This window comes from Epinephelus fuscoguttatus, linkage group LG15, assembly GCF_011397635.1.
Source record: "Epinephelus fuscoguttatus linkage group LG15, E.fuscoguttatus.final_Chr_v1".
Lineage (NCBI taxonomy): Eukaryota > Metazoa > Chordata > Actinopteri > Perciformes > Serranidae > Epinephelus > Epinephelus fuscoguttatus.
This window is the reverse complement of record NC_064766.1, coordinates 23,655,956-23,681,541: the sequence shown is the minus strand read 5'-3', so window position 1 is coordinate 23,681,541 and position 25,586 is coordinate 23,655,956. Positions and strand designations below refer to the sequence as shown.

The 25,586-nt window shown below is 39.7% G+C and overlaps 1 protein-coding gene across 1 annotated transcript in view; it reads left to right on the top strand.

Annotated features, from left to right (window-relative positions):
- Positions 1-25,150, top strand: part of LOC125901572 (transferrin receptor protein 1-like) — a 30,237-nt gene extending 5,087 nt beyond the window's left edge. The window contains exons 2-18 of the mRNA XM_049597272.1: positions 7,835-7,879; positions 10,893-11,130; positions 12,049-12,232; positions 12,322-12,547; positions 12,633-12,755; positions 13,784-13,879; positions 16,143-16,282; positions 16,401-16,552; positions 16,650-16,769; positions 16,967-17,052; positions 17,203-17,266; positions 17,577-17,644; positions 17,745-17,806; positions 18,032-18,125; positions 18,613-18,834; positions 19,877-20,035; positions 21,176-25,150. Of these exons, the coding sequence (XP_049453229.1) occupies positions 7,847-7,879; positions 10,893-11,130; positions 12,049-12,232; positions 12,322-12,547; positions 12,633-12,755; positions 13,784-13,879; positions 16,143-16,282; positions 16,401-16,552; positions 16,650-16,769; positions 16,967-17,052; positions 17,203-17,266; positions 17,577-17,644; positions 17,745-17,806; positions 18,032-18,125; positions 18,613-18,834; positions 19,877-20,035; positions 21,176-21,418 (2,310 nt within the window). The 5' untranslated portion in view covers positions 7,835-7,846 and the 3' untranslated portion in view covers positions 21,419-25,150. The remainder of the gene's footprint in view (positions 1-7,834; positions 7,880-10,892; positions 11,131-12,048; positions 12,233-12,321; positions 12,548-12,632; positions 12,756-13,783; positions 13,880-16,142; positions 16,283-16,400; positions 16,553-16,649; positions 16,770-16,966; positions 17,053-17,202; positions 17,267-17,576; positions 17,645-17,744; positions 17,807-18,031; positions 18,126-18,612; positions 18,835-19,876; positions 20,036-21,175) is intronic.
- The last annotated feature ends 436 nt before the right edge of the window (positions 25,151-25,586 follow it).

Sequence of the window (25,586 nt, the reverse complement as noted above, 5' to 3'; positions counted from 1 at the left end):
TGTATGTATAACTTGGCAAGGGATACATTATTTAATTAAATGCATAGTTTGCATTAATTTCCAGAGCAGAAATCTGAAAATTTAATGAAAGCAAGTCCAAAATTCTTGTTTCATTTTGTTGACATATAGGAGTCAAAGGTTTTTACAGAAGGAATTTTGGATATCTCTTACTGGCACATAAATTAGAAAATAATGTCTACTATCGTTTAAAAAAAAAAAAAAAAAAATCAATCTTCACTGTATTTTTAGGAACAAAATGTTACATAAACTAGGCTATGAATAATATATGAATAAACCCGCAGTGAAAAGTTAAGATTTTTGGCTCAGAATATGAGAAAAAACAAATTTGGAGAAAATGGCTTTAAAGATATGTGTTGTAAAGTTTCATACATTTTTAGACAAAAGACACTAGACACTAGGGTAAAAATTTGTTAAAGTTTGACTTCTTACTTGGACACTTTTTCCAGTGTCTCACATGTTTTTTAAGTTTAGTTTCTTTCCCATTCAGTTTGCATTATGTTGAGGAAAACAAGTCCTGATAACAGAATAGCAGGCTGCTCCACGTCTCATTGTTTTGGCCTTGACTATGAATGCTCAGAGTGCAGATGAACTCTGTCCAATTACTTTGGCTAAGGTTCAGGGAACTATGCGCTCCTGCTGTCATTCAGTTCAACTGCCTAACAGGTTTAAGGGTGCGAGTGTGAGAAGGGCGTGACTCAAGTTTACTCTTACTATCTCTCTCCTGCACACACTTGGCTAAAAATTATTCAATGGAGATACAAGTTGAGCCTCTCACTCGTTGACCCCGTCAAGGACATGAAGCACACTCTATCACCTTCTTGTGGAGTTGTCAGTGCGGTGTTAAAAGTTGTTCATATGCTGTGTGCGCAGCTATTTATTCTTGATTTGTGTTCTGTTTTATGTTGCTCATATCCATAGGTCTCTCAACTGAAAGAGTAGCTAATCAGATTAAAGTATTAAGGCCCGGTATGTTTGGTATGTAAGATTATAGACATAGCTCTGCCCACCTTAGAGAGCTATTAGCTTTACAAAGCAGCTAAGCCTGGTCTGATACCTTTTACAAGTCCATATTACCCAAGTGTCTTTAAGTTGTGTTGCAAAGCAGGGTGTTCATTCCTTTTAGTTTGAGACCTTTAATTTGTGACCTTTAAGTCTAATGCACTTGGTTCTACCAACCCTCAAGGTTGTCAAGCTCGAGGAAGTCCTGGGGTTAAATGAGGCCTGGTTCTAAAGTTAGCTGTACTTCATAATGCCTGTCATAGCCAAAGTGTTTTCCAAGCTGAGTTATTATATGGCTGGGTTCCAGCATGACTGTGTCCTCATTTGCTTGATTGATACACACTTGAGAGTACGTGTTGGGCGTTTTATCTGTGCTGGCATGGGAGCATGCTGTCAGAGAGGAGCAAGGACCATGCTTTGGTTCTGCAAATTAGTGCAGGCCTGCTTGATCGTTTGTGTCCCCTTGGCGTTGGCCCACACAGGCTCTCCTCACGCAAACCCCAGTTTGGGATCTCCTTCCAGTGGAGCTTGTGAGTTGGCCCGAAGGGATCATTAAGAGTTTCCTTCTCTGCTGTGTGATGGCACAGCACAGATCATAATCAGTGTGGACGAGCTCGATGTTTTCAGTTTTAGCTTTACTTCTGTTTCATCACAGAATACACTGAACAGAGGGTGCACAAATAAAGTTGTGAGTCAAATTTCACTATGCTTGGAGTATGTGGTTTGTGCATGAGCCCACTGTCAACAAAGCAGTGTTTAATTCAGTCCAAAGTTCGGCAAGTGTGGTAAAGGTTTAACCCCTGCGTCCATATAATTCTTACATATAAGTGAACTGTGAAAAGCTGCTGATAAACCTACTTCAGGGCTTGATAAGACCGGGGTTGTTTGACAAGTTTTGGTCAGTTCTTCTTTTAAGGTCAGACAGCGCTCTCAGTCACATCATGCCTTGCTTGTGTCTGAAGAAGTTAGCTGGATGGTTTAAGGTGGAGATGTGTGAAATACTGCTACCTTTTCATGGAAACGCCTTTTGTTAAAAGGGGTTTTTAATAACGAGGCCCAGACACACCAAAGCGACATCAAAGAACACGTGGTGACAAAGGCCGACTGTGTGTCGTCTCAAATTGCATGTGTCTCATCATCTTACACATCGCAAAGACTACAACCAACTGTACTCATAGTACATTCTGTGCCTGCAAGAGGAGATAACTCTCCATACCAGCGGGTGGCAGTAGTGTGTATTCGCCATTCAAAAAGAGGAAACCAGACGACTGATAGGACGGATTCAAGACGCTAGTTAGCCAGTTAGCACATTAACAACACAACCTGATGTTAAAAGAGCAAAGGATGAAGTTTGTTTGCTTTCATCACTTTCTTTTTTTCGTCTAAGATGAACTAAGATGAACTGTCAATTAGAGTGATTTCATTCACTGACAGGCTCCGTCGTGTCCGATGCTAATTCCAAGACACTGAATTGGCTGAAAAACAGCTGACAAGGACCGGCTAGTGCCAACAGACACATCGCAAAAACTATGGTGACAGACACTCAGCAACGACCTGACAATGACCAACGGCCGACCGGATTGGTGTGCCAGGACCCTTATATGCAGGTTTTCCAAGGTCATGGAAAGACTGAAATAGTCATGAGATTTCAGTCACATTTTCTAGGCCCAGAAATGTCATAGAATTAATAAAAATCCTTGAATGTTTTGGTAAAGTCATTGAATTTTGTTGTGTGTAATGAAATTGTTACAGTAATGTAACATAACGGCAAATGTATTTTCTGTAGCTGTCGACGTAAAGTAGCTCTAATATGCGTCTTTGTGACAAAGTTTTGTTGAACATCACGAAAGTTGCTTCATTTTATCCCCGCGCTCCTTCTCTCCCTTCATGTTTTCCAGACAGTTGAAATAATGTTTGAATAGAGTTTCAATCTATGTTTGAAAAGCGGTGGGCAAGTGGGAGAAGAAGAAATAAAATTGTTATGGGTCCTTGAAAGGTAACTTTTTTGGGATCCCCATTCGCCACTGCAGCTTTTCTTCCAGCGGTCCACAACAGCTTTACATGTGTGACAGTGCACAAAACAACTCCCATATAACACTTGCTTTTTCATGATTTCATTTGGACAGTAACCATCAATTTGGGGCTAAATTTTGCTCTGATTACATGATGATGCTCCATTATTGTAATATTAGACCAAGTAATTAAATAAGACACACATTATGTTTGCATTAAAATAAATAGTTACCAGGAAAAACAATTTTTAGCATGCATGAAGTTCATTACAGTGTACGAATCATATTATATAGGTCACCTTTTCTTGTAGTCTCGTATGTAAAACATGAAAATTAGATTAGCATACTAACAGAAGCCATCACTAGCTAAATGTCCCTGCACTACAAACAAAGACAGACCCATCACATCCTGAGACACATGACACAGTCACTTACCTTTGGTATCAGTTGATTACACTTTGACAGCTATGCTTTTGTCTGTTTTATGGATAATCTAAGTCTTTGTCAAAGGTGCTGCTCCAACAGAATTTTAAATCTAGCTTCATTAAAAGTCATGGAACAGTTTTGAAATCTTGTTGTGGGAACCCTGGACATGTCACCGACTGAGGTATCTTGCATATGTATTGAACGTGGAGGTCTTGTTCTGGTGAAAAGGATCCCTGGACCTAGAAAATAAAGTTGTTGTGCAGCCGACACTGGTTTCCTCTCTCCAATGTGTATTTAAAAGTACTTTTTTAAAGGAGTTTTAAAAAGAGCCCCGTGTAACCAGAGAGATGGAAACAAAAGGTCACGGTTTTCTAACCTGGTTACGTGGCCTTTTGTTGTCTGTAATGTTTCTGTGTTAACTATCAGACGGCCTTCCTCTAACCCCATGTGTGTTTTCAACATCTGCATTGTTGTCCGTGTGTATTGTCATAGAAACATGGTGTAACTTTACCCTGCTTCTATTGTCTGCATCCCTTGTTGTATGGGCCACATTATAAAACCCCAACCTTGTGCTTTTATGGTGAAGGAGGAAGTGATGCCACTGTGATTGTTGTGCAGCGTTTGTGTTGTTCGTTGGGTAAGTACCCAAAAGGGCACAAAGACCTCAGACCTGTCACTCAACAAGTATGTTTCCAGTGAAGCTTCTGAAGTATGGTGAGCCTGAACATGTTTACTCTTCCTTTTCTCACACCTTTGACTGTTATTATGAAATTAATTTATCTCAGTGCATGTGTTGCTACATGTGCTGTGAATCCTGTGAACCTAATCACAAGGGATGCTTATGGGTGTGATGAGCCTTGTTTAGACTTGTTGACTACTGTAGTTGCATACAGTGTCTTCTACCAAGCCACGGCTAAATTCTGTGTATCTCACTGACGTTACTGACCTGTGTCACCTTTTTGAAGTTGTAATAATAATAATAATAATAATAATAATAATAATTAGTGCTGCATGATTAATCTAATCGCAATCGCGATGTCAGGCTGTGCGATTACATAACCGCATAAAAGGCTGCGATTTGCGATTTAATGTAGGCTAAATAAATGTTAACGTGTGTGCCTGTGAACGTGACTGTCTCTCCTGTAGTGTGTGGAGTTTGTTGGCATCACGTCCACAAACTATCCTGGTGTGTGCAGCCAGCGTGCAGCAGTGACCAACACAGACGCTGAAGCAGAACATGCGCTCGACCATGAACAGGCTGAGTTGGTGGCGAATAAAACGTCTGTTACATGGCGATACTTTGGATTCAGGTACGGCAACGCTGAACAGAAAGATGTGTTGTCTAAGTGTAAACGTTAAAGTCACCACGTCCTGCGGCAACACGACCAATCTATATCAGCACTTGAGACGGGACGTGGCAACTTTAAGTTTTAAATTTTTACACAGCACGTCTTTCTGTCCAACGTCACCGTACCTGAAAGACGTGCTGTGTAAAAGTTTCAAAGTTAAAGTCGCCACGTCCCGTGGCAACACGACCAATCTATATCAGCACTTGAGACAGCACAGCACAGAGAAAAGTAGGAAGAGTGCATGTGAGAGAAAGCTGAGCTGTGTAACGTTAAAGACAAAGAGACAACTGAAAGCCGCCAGAGCCTCATAAAACACCGTCCAAGCACAGTTAAGCAAACATTTGTAAGTGTCACAGGGAAATCATGGACTCCATAACAATTGAAAAACTGAGCAACTTTGCTCGGGTTCGGCCCACTTGACATGCTGCTGTGTTGTGCTATGACGCTGGAATTTGTCATTTACACATATGCTCGCTCCGCTGTGTGTACAGTTCCGTGCTGCGCTGCTGTGTGAGCAGCGTGTTTGACTGTGCTCAGTCTGTTGATGGTCATTGACACACTGTCTGTCCATAACAATAACTTTCAGGTCAGTGCCCCCCTAATATAATGGAGGGGAATCAAGCAAAAAGACTCATGATACCATTTATTTATTACATTTTATTGTAATTATATTGTAATCGCAGTCGCAAATCGCAGTATTGTCCACCATAATCGCAATCGCACATTTTTACCAAATTGTGCAGCACTAATAATAATAATAATAATAATAATAATAATGACTTTTTATTTGGTTACTGTAGGTATTGGCTTATATTGTGGCTCAGGCCGTGTTGTCAGTTGGATGGTCACTATTGTGACTCAGAAGGAACACAGCTGCAGAAGGGCATGAAGTGACTGTGCAGTGTCAGATATCAGTGAATCAATAGAAATCTCACTGAGTGGTCAGAAATTGTATACTGTAGCATTGTTTGTCTCGCTCCTTAATTTGCATTTATAACAGAAATGATGATTCTTCTGATACGTGTATAATCTGAAGAAATGTGCAGAGAAGAATGAGGTATGAAAGCAAATTTGGTTTATGATTAGACATTGTCAAACACTTGTTTTGTAGTAAATGCAGTGTCATCTGCAGATTGCTACCAGCTGAAACTTCTCCTAGTTAGGATTCCTTCAGTGTTTATTGTTAAGGAGATTTTTTACCAGGAGCTGCATTATCCACTGCAGACTTTGGAGGCAGCTGTAGCTCAGAGGTAGAAGGGGTTGTCCACAATTTGGAACATAAGTGGTTCGATCCCCGGCACCTCCGGGCATGCCGAAGTATCCTTGAGCAATATTGAAGCCCAAATTGCTCCTGATGGCTGTTCCATCTATAAAAGAAAGTATGCCAAAAACTGAGTAGCAGGTGGCACCTTGTGTGGTAGTATGAATGTGTGTGAACGGGTGAATATGACTCGTAGTGTAAAATGTGCTTTGAGTGGTCGGATGACTAGAAAGGCGCTATAAAGTGCAGGTCCATTTACCATCTTTCTTTGTGTGCGCACAAAACGAGGCCTGAGAGAGGCGTACGCCATTTCCTATCTAAGCATGGGGTCAATGTTTCTCCCATCAGTCTGTTTTTATACATCACAACTTTTCCAAACATTATGGAGACAGGAAATTGGCGACACAGATGGTGAGGTGGAAACATGACTGAAGAAATTGAATATTTTTTGACACATGCCATTTAAAGGTTTTGTCCATGCACACATTTTTAGTAAGGATCCTGCGCATTGTTTTATAATGAGAACCCAGGTGATTTTAAACCAGTAAGACCACTGAATAAAGCAGTTTCATGTCGTTTTTTTTTTTTTTTTTTTTTTAAGTGTTTTTCCAACACCCTCATCGCTGAAGGTGGCCGATGTGAAAACGCGAATGGCCCCATCTAAAGCCAGTGTTTGGTTTGTCCATTCTGGGCTACCATACAAACATGGCAGTGCAACAGTGCAATTTTTTTTAAATTATTGTATAAATTATGAATATTAGAAATACAAATTACACTTTTGATTTGCTGCTGCTTTTTCAGTCCACTAGATTCAGTTTGCTGCGATAAAAATGACTCAAGTGACACGGACAGCCTGAAAACTATCTTATTGGCTGAAACAGACGTTGACAAAGTTTTCCTTTGGGGACATAATCTGCAGTTGAAAAAAGGTAATAAATTGCAATATATTTTATCGCACTAATCAGCATCTCAACATGTTTAAAATTGCAATAATGTTGTATCATGAGTTGAGTATTGTGATAATATCTTATCGCGTGGCCTCTGGTGATTCCCACCCTTATCATACACTAAAGTTTGAGAAACTCTGTGTTAAGAGATGCAGGATTTGACCTGTCTGACCATCCATAGCCGAAGCACCTTACATAACGGGCATTTCTTCTGAGGGCGATCACATACATAGCTCTTATTCCACTGATAGTATATGACAGTACTTAAAAAAAAATACACAAAAGACTTGTATTTTGGGTCTTGTTCCCCTGTTAATTTGAAACCCTGCTTTGTTTGGCTCCTCTTTCGAATTGAAGCTAGTGGGAAGCTAGTTATTCTGTTATTGTACTCTTCTGGCGAAAGAGTTCACACGGAGGCACAGAGTCTGTGTTGACCTGTGCTGGACACTGGTCTTTTGTGCCCAGGAACAGTGCTGCCTTTCAAGTTAGCAGCAGAGGAAACCCCATGGATGTTTGGACAAGAGGTGGGACGTGTTCTGTGGACACCCCATTATTCCTAGAAGTGAGACAGTAACACACTGTACTGAAATAAGACCACACTCCACAAAATTCCATTTAAAATCTACCATGTGAGGCTGAAACACTCATCGGAAAAAGAGCTTTGGAAAAGAGACATTTTATTTATAGCCATCAAGTCTGCAGGGGATGAGTGTTTAATACTCAAGGTGGAGTGACATTTTTAAAAAGACGACGACAATCATTCTGTCTCTAGGTGAGATGATTTATTAACAGACTTCTCCTGTTTGTTTCCCTTTTTAGATTGAAGCAGCAATGGACCAGGCAAGGTCAACGATATCCAAAATTGTGAGTATAACATCCTAAATCCGAAAATAACAAGCTTTGCTCCAAAGAATTCTCCTCCCCTTACCACCACTAATGAAATTAGTATTATTGTAAGTGCCTGTGTTGCATTATTGAATATTTTTTCCATCTTGTGAACAAATAATTATGACTTATCAACAGCATGCTGAATGATTATTAGGCAAAGTGACTTGAAAATATTTTTACTGCAGTTAAGTTGCATATTAAGTGCTGTAAATTCCTGTTGAGTTAGTGATGAGATTATTTTTCTGATCACTACAAGGGTCATAAAATACCACTTTTAAATGAGTTGTATTTTATAAAACGTTTTTGTTTCTTTTTTTGGCTCTTGAAAAACAACCATGTGCCAATATGAACTAAAAAAAAATCTGCAATAGTTAAGTATCATGCATCGTTAAATAGAGATGCACTGAGTTATCAGCCGAACATCTGCATTAAGGTAAGGTAAGGTAAAACTTAAATGTTCCAGAGGGGCAATTTGAGATACAGACAGTAGTCATTAATAAAACAAAACGGACAGTACAATACATAACACATAGAATCCAGTATCACACACTGTCAGGGGTAAATCATGGACAATTAGTGTCACTGTTGGTTAAGATGAGCGATAGCAGACGGGACAAAGGATGATCTGTAACGCTTAGTGCTGCATTTAGGGAGGCAAACCCTCCACCCTGATGGATAGATCTGAAACTCAACATGGAGGGGTTGTTGAGAGTCTGAGGCAAGAGACCAAGCTTTAGAGGTGACCCTCTCTTCATACAGACGCTGTAGGTTATTCAAAGCAACACCGCTGATCTCACAGAACAACTTGATCACTTTTTCCAACTTGTTCTTGTTTCAAGGCTCAGATTACCAAATCAACAGACGATGTTAAAAGAACGAACTGACTTAGTAAAAGCAGAATAGAACCATTTCATGATTGTCCCATTGGCTTATATTTGCCTTGTTGGCTACCATCGGCCTGTTGGCAGTTAAAATGATCTTCACCGATAGCAGTGGCCGATGTTTTTCTGTTGTGTCAAATCAGTTTTGCTCAGGCTCAAAAGCAGGGCTGAGTTTAACAGCATCCCGTCTCCCCAGGGACCATAGAAAACGTGTTGGGGTGACAGATGATGAGCCCTATTGTTTCCCTGATAATGCTAAAAAGGGAACAACAAATCCTTGTTGAAATCGGTGGGAGAGCTAGTTAATGCTAGCTGCTAACTGAGGTTGCACTGGATTGATGCTTTAAGCTCTATTCAATAAAAAATATTAAGCAAAGGTAAATTATAACATAAGGTGTTCAAATGTAATCTTGTAAATTTTGGTTTTTGGCACGAAACCTTGAATAAATAGTTGTTTGAAGGACAAATTTGTTTTCACAGCAATATCAAACTTCAGAGGGGGGATATGATACATTAAATGTAGTAAAGGCTTTTAAAGCCTGAAGGTTATTTCAAATGTTTCATAAATTTGTATAATTAAATTTATGCACATTTGAAGCTTTTTGAAGAAGAAGATATCTTTATTTCCCTGGCTCAAAAGGGTGAATACATTACTACAACAACAACAAAATAACAACAAAAATAAATACAACAAAAAAAATTATATAATATAAATATAAATAAAATAAATAATCCCTGAGATTTTGACAACTGTCACAGAAAGTTTAAGGAGACTGAAAATGAACATCATGTAGTCCTGGTTTGACCAATGGTGAACAACTTCCTATCAATGGTGAAATACTTCCTGTCAGTGGTGAACTACTTCCTGTCAGACAAATGGCAAAATAAACATTATTCACCATTTAAATGTATATTTTTATTTATTTACTTTTACATTTGCATTTACCCAGCACAAGCTGTTTGTGATGGTTTGTTACAATATTTTTGAAATTACATATACATTGAAATAAGAAGTAGACACGGAGACTATAACAAAAACAGAGTGTAGTTCCCATTTCCCCTTTGACGGATCAAGGTAGAAGGTCTGCTACGTGGTGCTCATACTTAGTCATCTACCATCCTTCTTTAAGAGCCCTCAGAAAGCAACTGATGTAAGTTAATTTTGTTATCCATTTGTTTGACATTCTATATCTTTGCATATTATTTAGTAGAGAGGTTTTTGATTATTAGCACGTCATGAAGTTGTGCTTTGAGGATTATCTGCCATGTTCTTAGGCCCAAAAGCCTTTCTGTGGTTTGTCAGAAACCATAGCCTGTTCGAGTGCAAGACATTCTGATCAAAATAGTGAAACAGTGATCAAAATAGTGAACGCACACTGAGGGATTAGTTAATTACCATACTTTGTGAAAAGACAGAGAATAAAAAACAGCTAGAAAGAGTGGGTGATCACAAAAGTGAGTCAAAACAGAAACTGAGTTCTTTTGGTTCTTTTTTGTTTTAGTATTTTACTGTTTTTTACTTTATAAATAACAATTAACTCTAGTTGCTGTGACCTGGTAGCCCAAAAATTGGTCTTCATCACTGACCAAAGTAGTGTGGCCTCCGCCTAATTCTCTGCTGCTACAGACTATGTCGCCAGTAGGACAGCGGGCAGCAGCTCTAGAGACAGATGCCTAGTTAGCAGCCACAGCAACCTAAATTCAGCCATTGTAAACCCCAGCTCTGGGGGTCTATCCTCAAATTTTAGTGGTTTTTGTTTTTGCCTTTTCTGGAAATCTGCCTACTGCAGCTTTAAGTCATTAGCTACAACCTTTTATACCCATTTATTTAAAGAAGGGCTCATCAGAAAGTGGTACTAAAGACTTGAGTGCTGATGTTGGAACATACAAGGATGATCCTTTATACATTCATTCATTCATTCATTCATTCATTCATTACACATCACTCGAGTCATAATTTTACAAAAACACTTTATGCAAATTCCTATTGGTCAGAGATTCCAGCTGAATATCTTGCAATCAAAGGTTCCATCTTCAAAAAATATACGTTCTTAGCTAAATTATAAACTGTATTTTCTCCTCATACCTGCATCGGTCTGTCATTACAGTTTAACGGGGAGCCCCACTCCTACACCCGTTTCAATCTGACCCAGAACATGGAAGGCGATAACAGCCAGGTGGAGATGAAGCTGGCGTCCGACGTGGACGAAGAGGTCGGAGGAAATGGCGTGGGAGAGCACCTCAATCACAACTCCACCCGCAAACCCTATGTGACTCAAAAGCTTGGACGCACACCGAAGAACCTCTGCTTCATGGCAGCAGCCACCCTCCTCATCTTTATCATCGGTAAGAGGGGGTCATTAATGAAGATGCTGCATTTATGGTATTATTAATAATTATAATAATACTTTTCAGAACACAGTTACAAAGTGCTTTATGAGACAAATAAAACAGTGTACACCATTAAGATAAAAACATTGAACATAGGCTAAGACTAGATAAATCAGAGTGTGTAATAAAAATATATATGCTTGAGATAAAAAGAAAAAAAAAAAAGTTGTACTTTTGCAGTGTTTCTAATTTGATGACAGCATGATTGCATGACCTTGGTTAGGTTGGGTTGGTCAGGTTTGGCGGTCCAAAAACAAGGACCTCAGATTTGGATTCATTGAGACAAGCCATAACATGAGAGAGACTGTCACTGTCTTTAAGTTTGCATCACTCTAAAATGACTCGGTGTTCCTCAAGGATCAATCTTAGGGCCACTACTTTCAATATATATTGATGGTGTCACCAGGAAACGCCGGATACCTTCGCCCTTATTGATGACACACAGCTTTGCGCTTTAAATTATATTTTAGATATAACTCTTTTTACACTGAAACCAGGAAAAAACGTAATTAGTTAATGTTCTAAGTCTCAGAAAGAGTGTCTGCTCCTTCTCATCTAAAATCTGTAGTGTAAGTGTGACCATGTCTCTCTGAGCAACACAGAGAGACTGAGGTAAGCTTTTATACTGAGCAGTTGATTCAATGAAATGTAATTTACTGGGTGTGTATGTAGGAACGTTCTTGGGTGGTTTCAGTTGTACATATTGTACAGTGCTGTTGTAGTCAGCTGGTGGTAGAGCATTTCAAAATGCTGACTGTGCCCTTTAGGCTTGTAACTTGATGCCTTTAGTCTGTCCTTGGATGTGTACTGTCCTTTCTGTCGGTGTGCTCTCTCGTTCCCTGGTTCCTCATTTAAAACCTATGCCACTTACAGGGTACTTGATTGGCTACCTGGTTCATCGGAAGAAGGATGCGGCTCCTATCTGTTCAGCCTCCGTGGTCCGTGTCCCGGGGCCCATTCCCCATGAGACAGGTGCTGCCGCCCTGATGGACTGGGACGATGTCAAAAAACTCCTCGCTCAGAAAGTCTCTGCAGACAAATTTGAATCTGTCTTCAAGTAAATATGAACCCCACGCTGCATTGAGGCAAAATGTCTTTACTTGTCTTACAGTTTTAAATGTGAGCTCTTGTTTCTACCAATCCTAGTGAGTTGTCCCTTAACGAACACCGGGCTGGTTCTTCGGGTGACGAGTTTCTGGCGAACAAGGTGGTCAGGAAGTTTAAAGAGTACGGCATGATGACGTGGACCGATGAGCACTTTGTTAAGGTTCAGGACCCCCCAGCTACTGGCTCCAACAGATTTAGTTTCAAGAATGGGAGCGATGAGCGCCCAGAGGGATTCCTGTCCTACAGTGCCAACGGAGTAGTAACGGTAATCTATGAGCTGAATGAAGTAGAGAAGGTTTTTGAAAATTAAGTGGAGAAAAAGGCAGTAAATGTATTTGTATTTGCTCCAGGGTGCTGTCTTGTATGGATTTTATGGACAGGAAAATGACTTGAAGTTGCTGCGGGACAAGAGCATTAACCTGACTGGCAGGGTGCTGCTGGTCAGAGCTGGTCGGATCAGCTTTGCCGAGAAGGTGAGTAATTTTGGTAAAAATAATATATAGTAATAATTCTAATAATCTTTCTTTATCAAGCACTTTTAAAAGAACTGATAAAAACACTTTAGTGTATAAAAACTGTCAAAATATAAGACAGTTTAAATGAACTTGAAAATCAGGTAAAATCTCCAATAAAGTATGTTTTTAGAAGGGACTTTAAAAGAGATCACTGACTCGGCCGACCTGATTTCCTCAGGCAGACTGCTTCAGAGCCTCGGGGTCCTGACGGCAAACGCTCTATCCCCTTTAGTTTTCAGCCGGGCCTCTGGAACAGACAAAAGACAGCTGCCGCAGGACCTCAAAGTATGTCCTGGTGTGTACGGCACACAGCAAGAGGTCAGAGATATAACTGAGAGAGACCGTGAAGAGTCTTAAAAGTAATCAGTAAAATCTATTCTGAAACATACTGGGCGCCAGTCCAGCGCAGTCTGCCCGGGGGATTCAACTTGGCGGGTTAGGGACGGTCGCCCGGTGGCGGAGGATCCCCTCGCGGGACTTCCCCCCGGTGCTGGCCCATATGAGTAGGGGAAATCTCCGCTAGCTGCTAGGCTAATTTATGCAATGTAAAATGCCATAGGCTTGTGCTAATAACATTAGCCCCCACTGTGGGGAAAATGTGTCCAACAAAAGACAAATGCTTTGTCTGTGAATGCTGTGAGTTATAGTGAAGCTGATTTGTGAACTTAACAGCACTACATAGAAAGCCCACTGCCGACTCGTGTTTTGGAGGTGTAACTACAGAGTGACACAGACACCACCACACAAGTATAAATGCTCACAACAGAGAAGGTGATGCCATAGGCTACAGCGTAGGGTCTGTCACAAAAGTATAAATTCCGCTTTAAGAGGCTAAAACTGGAGTGATGTGATTGCATGTAGTATGACCTTTAATATCACTCAAAACTACTTCTTTTTCCCTTCATCAGTGTGTGATTTTTGTCCAAATTCTTTTGCTGTCATTGATAATAGTAATTTCCATGGCCTGTTTTTCTTTCTATTTTCAGGTGGCCAATGCTGCCAAAATGGGTGCCTCTGCTGTTTTGATCTACCCTGACCCCGAGGATTACCCTATCGGAGACAACATTCCACTTTTTGGACATGTGAGTGTGGGCAGTCACATTGAGGTTAAGACCTCAGAACAAAAAAAACACTTAAGAACATAATCAGCAAAACAGAAACAACACAGCTACAATAACAGTTTCAATACTACACATAAAAATCAACATTGGAGACTTAAACTTTAAAATCACCAAGTGGAACATGAGACTCAAGTCTGAGGGCAGTTCATTCCAGGTAAAGAAAGGTAAAGGTGTGTAGCACCTGGAACCAGTTCTGCCTGCATTAGTTGGGACATGTGGGATATCTAAGGTTAAGTGGTTATGAAACGTGTACTGTGGTAATGTGAGATAGCTTTTTCTTCTGACTGTAAGGAAGTCCATTAAAAAAAAAAAAACAGGTTCCAGCATGCCAAGGACAGTTTATTTATGTAGCACGTTTCAGCAACAAGGCAAAGTGCTCCACGTAAAACATCAAGAGGGTGTCTGCAGGTCCTTAAAAACTCAGAGAATGTCAGTTTTTTTTTTAACTATTAGGTCTTTAAGGTCAATAATGTTCGTAAATTAATTGAATTTCTGAGTTTAATTGCCACAAACATTTTGTCTAATTTAATTTATCCACATTTTAATTACTTTTTGTCAAAATCACTGAACCTAATACTGTCTTAGTACTTAAAACATGTACAAACGTTTTTGTCAAATGTGGCATAACCTTACTCACTCTAATAACCATATTCCTTCATAAAACCTGCCTCTACGCAGGACCACATATACTACTCACCTTCATACTTACCTGCAGTGTTTTAATAGGAATAAAGTGATTTGTCTAAAAATCAGTTTTAAATTTGGTTAAAAGTTATCTGGAAAATGTCTGAAAAAGTGTCAAATTAAAGTGTCTGATACCTGTAGACACGCTGAGACATACGAAATGACAAAATGACATTTAAGTGCAATTAAAAACATGAATTATAGAGCAAGAAAAGAGAAAATTAAAACAAGCTAAAATAGAAAAAGACAAGTATAAACGTTACAGTGCAGTGTAAGAAATAAATAATTATTGATCTAATAAAATGCAGCCACAAACAAAAGTTTTAAACCTTGCATTGTCAAACAAAGCCATCCTTGGAGCAACTCAAAATCTGGTGAAGGTGAAATGCATCCGTTTTATCAGTCCATCAGTTTTAAATCTGTTTTTGGAGCCATGCTAATAGTTTTTTTTTTTTTTTTTTTTTTTTTTTTTAAACCTGAAAACTTGACACAGTACTTTTCTAAAAATAAACATTTGTCACAAGTACAAGCCAGCCAGTTAATAATAGATGGGGGGAGCCAAAGCCTTAAAACTAGTACTTGAACAGGATTATTTCTAATGGGAGTAATTTGTTTTTTGGGTTATCTGTCTGTGTGTGTTCCATTCTCATGAATGTGATATCTCAAGAATACTTTTGGCACAAACATCCACTTGGGCTCAACAATGAACCAATCAGATGGTGGTGATCAAAGGTCACTGTGTTTCATTCTCATAAACGCATCGTCTCTGCCCATCAAATTTGGCACAAATGTATGCTTTTGGTCAAGGATGATGTGATTAGAGTTTGGTGGTCAAAGGTCCAATGTCAAGGCTACTGTGGTCTTGCATCATTCTAATTCTTGTGAATGCAGTATCTCAAGAACACCTTAAGAGTTTCTCCAAATTTGGCACAAACTTCCACTTGTACTCAAGAATGAAGTGAATAGAATTTGGTGGTCAAAGGTAACTTTTTGTCTGCTTTGAATTTAGGATGATCTGATTAGATTTTGGTAGTCAGTGGTCAAAGGTCAAAGCCACTGTGACCTTGCATCATTCTCATTCTAGTGAACGTGATATCTCAAGAACACTTTGGGGGAATTACTTATATTTCGGCACAAACATCCACTTGAACTCCAATGAAGTGAATAGAATTTGGTGGTCAAAGATCATTGTGACCTCACAAAATATGTTTTTGGCCCTAACTCAATAATTCACAGGCTAATTATGTCAAATTTCTGAAACTGAGCTGATAGTATAGATTGCTGTACTGTCGGGAGGGAAGATGTCTGTGTGAACCATCCAGTTCACAGACAAAGATGCAAACTGTAACTGCAACTTAACAGGTTCGCGGAGGCAAACAACTGCGAGGCGGTAATTCTAGTTTTCATGTAATTTTCCTAATTTTAAATTTAGAAGTATGCACAAAAGCATTAAAAATGTCACAGTCAAATCATAGCTGTTGGCAAACTTGGTAAAACTTCTATATTTTTCAACTAACTATCTTCTTTCTGTCTCCCGCAGGTCCACATGGGTTCAGGTGATCCCTACACCCCAGGCTTCCCCTCCTTCAACCACACCCAGTTTCCACCTGTCCAGTCTTCAGGTCTTCCGAAAATCTTGGCCCAGACCATCACAACAGGCATGGCCACCAGAATTCTGAGGTATGATTCATATGCACTGTATACCATTTAAAACAATGTATGTATGTACTCTGATTATCTGCTACAGTTGACTGCAGGATCTTACATAGCATTCATTTTTACTGTCTGCATCCCGCAGGCAGCTGGGGGGTCAGAATGAGCCGGATGGGTGGGGCGGTCTCAACAGACTGGGAGACTTGAGCGATGTTATCACCGTGGAAGTCAGGAACGTCCTCGCTGAGAAAAAGATAAACAACGTCTTTGGGGTCATCAAAGGCTTTGTGGATGCAGGTACAACGAGCTATTCATTTTCAGTTTACCGATCGTTTTCTCTCGGTTGTTAAATAAACAGTTTGAATGATGAATGTACCCTGTCTGGTTTTTGTAGATCGATATGTTGTTATCGGCGCCCAGAGGGACGCTTGGGGTCCAGGTTTTGCCACATCGACAGTTGGCACCAGCGTCCTCGTTGAACTGGCACGTTCCATCTCAGATATGGTGAAGAATGGTGAGTCTCAGTGGCAGCTGGTGTTTAGTGTGTAATGTCAGGCAGTGCTAGATTTTGAGATATTACTGATGGATCACTTGAGATCATATCAACATGAGTCACTGAGCAACTGAAGAAATATTTAATCAAAATGAGCATGTCCTGTTTAGTGAGGGCTCTGCTCTTCTGTTAATGTGCATATCTTATCTCCTTTTCAGACGGATTCAAACCGCGGAGAAGCATTGTGTTTGCGAGCTGGAGTGCTGGAGAATATGGGAGTGTTGGCGCCACTGAGTGGCTGGAGGTGAGAATTGCACAAGGATTTTTTTTACTTAGTTTCCCAACTGAATTTTTCTTAATCAGCATCTTTTTTTTGCCATAATAGTTCTGATAAGTGTTAGTACTCCTCCTTAATTCTGTTCATGCATTTATTTATTTTTTTCTATATATCCAGGGTTATCTTTCCTCTCTGAGCATGAAAGCATTCGCCTACATCGATCTGGATGGAGTTGTAACAGGTATTTTCTTCTTCTTCTTCTTCTTCTTCTTCTTCTTCAGGCTTTTAAATATTTAACAGCCTACTATACCAACATTTTGTCAAATCAAAAATATGAATTTATTGGAACATTATTCAGTCTTTCATTGAGTAATATTTCAGTAATCGCTTATCCTGTTAGTGGCACTGTATCAAAGTAAGAAATTCCATTAAAGCGACTACACTTCCTTCAATATGTCTGTATGTATGTATGTATATATGTATGTATGCATGTATGCATGTATGTATTTGTGTGGTTTTCAGAAAGACTGATTATAAGTCTTCTTTTCCAGGTCAGAAAGGATTTAAAGTGGCGGCCAGTCCTTTGATGCACAGCCTGATTGAGAGCACTCTGACTGAGGTAAGGCCACATCTGGATTAATGAAGCACATTTAATACAAGCCAGCAGTATTGTCAATTTGTTTGTGAATATTAAATACATATAATTGTCTTCTCCTTAGGTGAAGACCAAGACAGGGACTCTCTCTTCTCAATATGGAAGGGGAAACTGGGAATCAAATGTGTAAGTCTGACCAGGCTGTTGGTCCAGTCACGTCCACAGTGTTTATACATCACCATGACATCCAAGCTGTTCTCACTAGTATTACATCCACAGCTGGGATGTGTAGAATAGCTGTCATTCACATGCTTGGCAAACGTTTGCAACCTAATCTTCTTAATCCAAATATTTACCTATGCTGGGAGAAAGGGCAGCAAAAGCTTCATCTTGCATGCCTTTATTTTACAGGTTGGAGCCTCTGAAGTTGGATAGTGCTGCCTATCCTTTCCTTGCCTTTTCTGGCATTCCCTCAGTCTCTTTTGGTTTCACCGCTGGTAACTCAGTAAGTCATCCTCTTTTACTGCTGTTATTTAAAAAAATGACTTTGGTATTTTTCAACTTGGACCCTTTTCCTGTGTTTTTGTGTCTAAGTGACTAACAAAGACAAGGTTTCTTTGAAACTTGTCCAGTACTGAGCGAAAGAGCTTCAAAAACAGGCTGCAAAAAGTGTTTGTTTATGCCACTGATGGGCTCAGATTGTTATTCTAAGTGTCTGATAACATTATGGAAAGGATCCCTACAGAGATAGACTTTTTTGTTAGAGACTGAGATGCATTTTGTTTAACCAGAAACAGCCATGAAATCGCCTTAGACACAAAAACATGGGAAAACACAGTCCAGCTTGAAAATGTGGAAATTACCCTTAAAATAAATCCTTTTAAGTCAATACCCATAGTCCAGGACATCCTTGAACACTGAGCCGTTTGGTTCATCTTGGAATTTATTTTTCCTCACTGTAACTCTCAACACATCTTCCTTGTCCCTCTCAGGACTACCAGTTCTTTGGCACAAAGCTGGACACCCGGGGCAACCTGAACATAGCTACGGGCAACCAGGTTCCTCAGCTGGCTGAAAAATCAACCCAGTTCGCAGGTCACATGGTGCTCAGGCTGGTCCATGATCATCTGCTGCGGATGGACCTGATGAAGTACGACAAGATCATACGTACTCACGTGGCTCAGATCAACGGGAAGGTCAAGGCTGTTCAGAGGGTGAGTGTCCTGTTGTTTTTTTGCTGACTTGGATTAAATTTTCCCAACAGTTGATTGTTATCGTTGTTACCTCAAAGACTCGGCATGTGCATGCCGTGTCTGTCTGCATAGAGATAGTTAAACAGTAAATTTGGTGTATTTAACTCCCCATTTTAAATACAAGCTTTGTAAAGGAAACAGTTTAACTGTTTTGATGCATTTTAATTGATTTTGTTGCTGTTTTTTGTCCTAAAGGAATACTTTACCCCTGAATATGATTTGTATATAAATTACTCACCATCTGTTGTGTTGAATTGATAAAGAACATTGTTTGCCTCCACAGTGAGCAAAGAATCCAAAAAAATGGGGAAAATTTTTGATGACTTTAAATAAAAGGAGACCGCGTTTAACAGCGGCAAAACTATATCAGGGTGGGCAATATGGCCCTAAAATAATATCACAATATTTCAGGGTATTCTTGCGATAACAATATTCTTAACAATATGACAAATTAGTTAAAAAAAAAAAAAAAAGAATTTCAACAAAATAAGTGATATAGTTTTACAGTTTGCTTCAAATATTCAGTAAAAACTAAACAAAGATGATCTAATTTCTTTAGCTTGTAAACAACAACAGTAACTCAGATTCTGTATACAATATTAATAGAAATCACTTGACGACACCGACTCTGTGGAGTGTGAGAGAAGAGGGAATTATGCGGCACAAGTTTTGTGAGAGTTTGTAAGCTGATTTGTTTTATATAGTGTTGCTGTTCTGAAATGCAGCCCCCCTTTAGTTCCATTTAATCAAGAATTTTCAATTTTGGATTCTTCGTTCACTGTGGAGGCATGTGAGAAAAACAACATTTTTTGTTCGAAACCAAAAATCAAAATCAACATAACGCGTGGTCAATAATTGATATACCAATCATCATTTGGTGGGTGAAGTGCTCCTTTAATTGCTGCTTTGATTATGTAACCCCAACGTGCCCAGACGCACATCCATTTAGTTTTGTTTATTCAGAGCACTAAATATCCCCTGTGGATGCTCCATGTGCTTCCAGATGCAGCCTCAGCTGCTGCCCAAGGCTCTGACAATGCAGTGGTTGATGTCGGCCTCCGGCTCCTACAGCCGCGCCTCTCGCCAGCTGGCGTCAGACATCCAGAACAGTGACCTGGAGGACATTGAGATGTGCCGTGTCATCAATGACCGCATAATGACGGTAAGACCAAGACTAGATAAGTGCAATAACAAAATTATTGCTGTATATTCTGTGGTTATGCACCCATGTTCAACCCTTAATGTGCCTCAAGTGTGAGGTATGAGATATAAATAATCCAAGTTGTATGTACTTTACTGTTCTGTACTCTTGCTGCTGGCAGGAAGTAGTGTGTTCATGTAGGACAGTCATTGCTCATAGTAAGACAAGGTTGGAACAGAGGTTCTGGGGTTTTTGTGTTTTGTTTTCACTGGTTTGAAGTTGATGGGGCAGTTGGGGAAAAAGTGATGTCACCTACTTCCTCACACTTAACCAGAATCCGAAAATATGATTACGTTAATGAAGTTGGTTGCTTATTTTGCCAGGTCACTAGAGGTCAGTCAAACCTGATTGAACCTCATGTACACAGTCCTGATGAAGCAGATCAGCGTCATCATCAGCTTTAGAGTGTTTAACTAAAAAGCTGTTTTTACAATCTTTAATGTTGATTGTCGCTTTTATAGTCATCCGTATTTATAGTGCAGAGAAATTCTTAAAGGGACAGTTCACCCAAAAATACATATATTTCCTCTTACCTGTAGTGCTATTTATCAGTCTAGCTTTGAGGTGAGTTGCAAAGTGTTGGAGATATTAGTCACAGAGATGTTTGCCTTCTCTTGAATATATGAATATATATAGGAACTATTTTCTTTCTACTAAATTACACCCACTAACTGTATCACCACGCAAAAGGAAGCATCTATCTACTGCTAGCTCACCTGGCACCACTGAGCTAGCTAATAGGGCTGTCCCCTAATAGTTGACCAGACGTTAGTCGTCCAGAAAGGTCATTAGTCGGCAAGATGTCATCTGTCACTTAGGTGCACGGAAAAAAAAAACTTTAAAAAACCCCATAAAGCTCTATTAGGAGCTGCACCTTGTCAAAATAAATCAAAAACTATATGACTGGACCATGTGGGAATTTAATTTGAAAGGACAGACACAGGAAGTGATAGGATCTATGTGTTATCTTGAGTAACTATAACTCTTTTTTTTTTTTTTTTTTTTTAGACTAGATATAATTAATGATGAACAATGACTTTTGGAAACCATCGCGGTCTTCCTTGTGTCCATCATCTCATTTTCCTGCTCTTGTTTCTGTAGGTGGAAAGGAACTTCCTGTCCCCCTACGTGTCTCCCAGAGAGAGTCCTTTCCGCCACATCCTGCTGGGCTCCGGACCTCCCACTCTCAAGGCCCTGTCCAACCACCTTGAAGCTCTCAGGTCCGACCACCCTGACGCAGACGCCGACCTGTTCCGTAACCAGTTTGCTCTGGCGACCTGGACCATTCAGGGCTGTGCCAACTCGCTGGCAGGGGACATCTGGGCTATGGATAATGAAATCTAAAAAAAGTAGTTTCCCCCCAGTCTCCTCTGTTAATAATTTGACCCTCATATTACAACTGACAGTCGGCTGTGATCATTAACAGTCACAGATGCACAGCTTTTTAAATTTAAGATGAGGAAATGATCAAAGTGGAGCCGTTACTAAATGAGAATCACCTCTGTTCCATAATTTCAATGCTCGAGTGATGAGCTCATTTCATTTCCATGAAGCCAAACATTAATGATAAAAATGTACTTAAGCCTTACGCCTTAACAAAAAAGTTTAGAGGGTCATTTTCTTTTCTTTTCTTCACTTCAGAAAGAAAAATACTTTAATAATTGCCGCATTCTGAATACTTTGGTGCTACTAACGTCTGCATTCACATCGCCACGTCATGTGGCAGCACTTCTTGAATTGGTGTTACCCAACGAATGAGTTGAATGTAGTGACATTGAGGCTTTTTCAGCACAGTATCAGGTCATTAATACAGGAGAGGCTGTATTCTCCAGCTCAGAGATGAATGAAATTCAAAAGGCCAGTAAGACATTATAAGCTAACGTCCACCTGTTTACCATAATTGATACAAATCTAAACTGCTGGTATTAAACCCACTGGTGCTGCGTAATCCTTGTGTTCACATCTGAGCTGGTTTCCGTTGGTAGCTCTAATTTCATACTGTGCCGAAATCTTTTGTTTATCAGTTACTCACCATGTCACCTTGAGTTCGTGAAGAAAACTTTGATTTTCTTGATTGCCTCCACAGTGAAGGAAGAATCCAAAAAGGCGAATATTCTTCATGAATTAAAGTTAAAAGGGGCGGCGTTTAACAACAGCAAAATTTTATCAAAACATCTGTTTACAAACAACTCGTGTAGTATAATCCAAGTCTCATTAATCCAGTCATATGCTCAGTACTTCCCAAACACATGCACTTTTGTTAAAATTAAGGCTGTCGAAATACTGGTCCATGGTGCCCTTTGACCTGGTGTGTCATTGAGGCCACAGTGGCTTTTTCCTATGACGGAGGCAGACGAGGCGACGCTGCTTGGACCCGTGAATGGAACATTTACATTTAAAAAAATGCCCAAATGGAACAGTTGATAGGAGCACTGTTCTCTGCAGTTTCTGGAGTAAGGAATATCGTACCACCCGAGCACTTAGTCTGAAATATCACCTCAACACAAAGCATTTAGCAGTGAACCAGGAGGTCCGAGCTAGCACAGCCTACGATGTTAGCGCTAGCAGCCAGCCTCGTCATGTCACACTCAGCCAGGCGTTCAGACACAAGCTGAGTGTGACTGCCTGTGACTGACTAACTCACTTCGTTGCAAAATGGACTGCAGGCCTGTTTCTGTGTTAGAGGACAATCACAAAATCTGATACGATTTTGATCTGCGATCGATTTGAGATGAATATCTTCATTGTCTCTTTCTGGGCTGCTCTTCATTGTCTGCCTGGCGCTATGCCGTTAGCACTGTTTGAATGTTTAGGAAGATGTGCTAGAGGCAGTGTACACCCTGGTCAGGTCACCAGACTATCACAGGGCTGACACATAGAGACAGACAACCATTCACACTCACATTCACACCTACGGATAGTTTAGAGTCACCAATTAACTTGCATGTCTTTGGACTGTGGGAGGAAGCCGGAGTAAAACCCACACTGACACGGGGAATCATGTAAGTTCCCCCACCCTGGGTTCAAACCAGGGACCATCTTACTTTTAGGGAACAATGCTAACAATCCATGCTACTCATCCATACATGAGACTGTTGGTACTGACGTATTGGGAATTGTAAGGTTCTAGGTGTTTTTGTGAAGTGCTGAGAATACGACCGGATAAATGAGACTTGGATAACACAGCACCAGCTGTGTGAATTTGTAAACAGCTCTTTTAATATAGTTTTGCTGTTGTTGAACGCTGTTCCTGTTTACTTCAATTCATGAGGCATGTTCGCCTTTTTTTGGATTCTTCGTTCACAGTGAAGGCATGCAAGAAATTGAAGGTTTTCTTCATGAATTCAACCTAACGTGGTGAGTAACTGATATACAAAGAGTCATTTTGTGGGTGAAATATTGCTCTAAAAGTCCTAACTTCATGCAACAATTTAAAAAAAGAAATCTGAATTTGATTACCTCAATCGGCCGCCTCCTGACATTAATTCTCTGTAGGCCTTTCAAAAAACAGAGGAAGAAGGTCTCCAACCATGTGGCACTGAACAAACCGTACGTCTATTTATTGTGTTATTTATTTATCAGTGGCAGGGTTCACTATAAATAGTTTTTTTAATTGCCTTTTATAAGAAAAAAAATAATAGTGTATAATTATCGGGAGCAGTGCCTTCCATAATTATGACAGTTATACTGTCGAAATGACAAAAGCAGCATCTGCTAACAGAAGCGTATGTGTCGACCGACGTCCGGTACTGAGCACTGAACGATAATTGCACAACTCTGAGGTCATTTTTTTAATAACTGACACTGGATTGGTCTTTAAGACAAGATCAGCTCACATATCACACCTTGGAAAGTATTACCAAACACCTCTGGGTGTCAGTAGCGGTCCCTTGGTACACGTACGCCTCTCGTCCTGACAACATTATCGGGAGCAGTGTCTTCCATAATGTGAAGAAAAAGAAGAAGGTAGTTTTTGCCTACCAGTGTGCATTTGTATCGGAGGCAGTGCCCTCCATATTTCACTGTAGGAGTGGATGTTTTTATTATCGGGAACAGTGTTTCCCATAATGTCTGTATATACAGTACATTGCTACATGCTCTCCACATCTTTAGATCACTTCCCATGCTTGTGTAGTTTCCTCCGAGGAAAAGTTTTAACATCAGCTCTTATGAAAGCATCTCCCGTCCGTTTCATTAGCGAGGTGAAGAGGCCGTCTTTGCTTTGTCTGGGTTTCCTTTGTGAGCTCATTTTAATCACACGCTGATAATGTGTTGTCTTTTCTTTGGGCTTCATGATTTGGAGGGTCTTTGCTTTAAAGAAAGAAAATGTTAGACATGTTGGGACCACTGGTTACAGTGGTGTGGTCCATACTTCCAGAGAAGATCACTACTCTGCAAATTTGTGTTTTGAAAGTTCTTCCTGCTGTTTTGATGTGTTTATTCATTCAGAGATTTTTCCTTGTGCCTTTTTGTTTCACAACTGCATTTTAGAGCTGAGTTTCTACAGTACAGTACTTACAGAAGTTTTGGAGGATGTGTATTTGGCTTGTTTTGTTTAGTTTTGACATTTCTGTATTTTTCCCCCCTGTTGCTGGCTAGAATCAAGTTACTGGTTTAAAGGCCTGTTATGCTACAGCAGCTTTAGATAAAGTATGAGAATTTGTGAAATAGAAAGTAAAAATCAATGTAAATGGGATTTAAAAATTACATTTAATGTTACAGTCCTTTAGCTAATCTGCTAAATCTGGTCACTCATATTTAGTTTTTTATTTTATTGTATGAAAACCACCATGTCTCAGCAGAAAACCCTGAATCAGTAACAATTTTAAAATGATGTGTTAACCATTCCTACATTCATGGTTTGAGTGATTAAACTGATGTGCTGGGATATAATGAGGAATGTTCTACATGCACACATAAGAGCTGATCTACAGTATTGGTTCATGTTTGACAATGACAACATGGATAAAGATATTTGGAAATTGTTAAAATAACAATACATTTTTTTCTGTATACAGATTTGCTTCGCTTCACTTTTTTGTTGCTGCAATAAACGATCACATCACAACTGTCGAATCATGGTTTGATTATTCCTCTAAATTATCTATCTGCTATCAGTTGTTCCTTTTTAATTTTCTTTTAGAGTTACATAAAGCATTAAAGGGACAGTTCACCCTAAATCAAAATACATATTTTTCCTCTTACCTGTAGTGCTGTTATCAGTCTAGATTATTTTAGTGTGAGATGCTGCGTGTTGGAGATATCAGCTGTAGGGATGTCTGCCTTCTCTCTAGTATAATGGAACTAGATGGTACTCAGCTTGTGGTGCTCAAAGTGCCAAAAAATCTATTTGAAAAACTCAACATCAATGTCTCTTTCCAGAAATGATGACCTGGTTACTCAAGTAATCCACAGACCTTGTTGTGAGCAGTTTCATGTAGGAACTGTTTTCTTTTTACAAAACTACATCCTCTGGCATATGTCCATAGACCTTCAGCTCCGTTGAGTTACG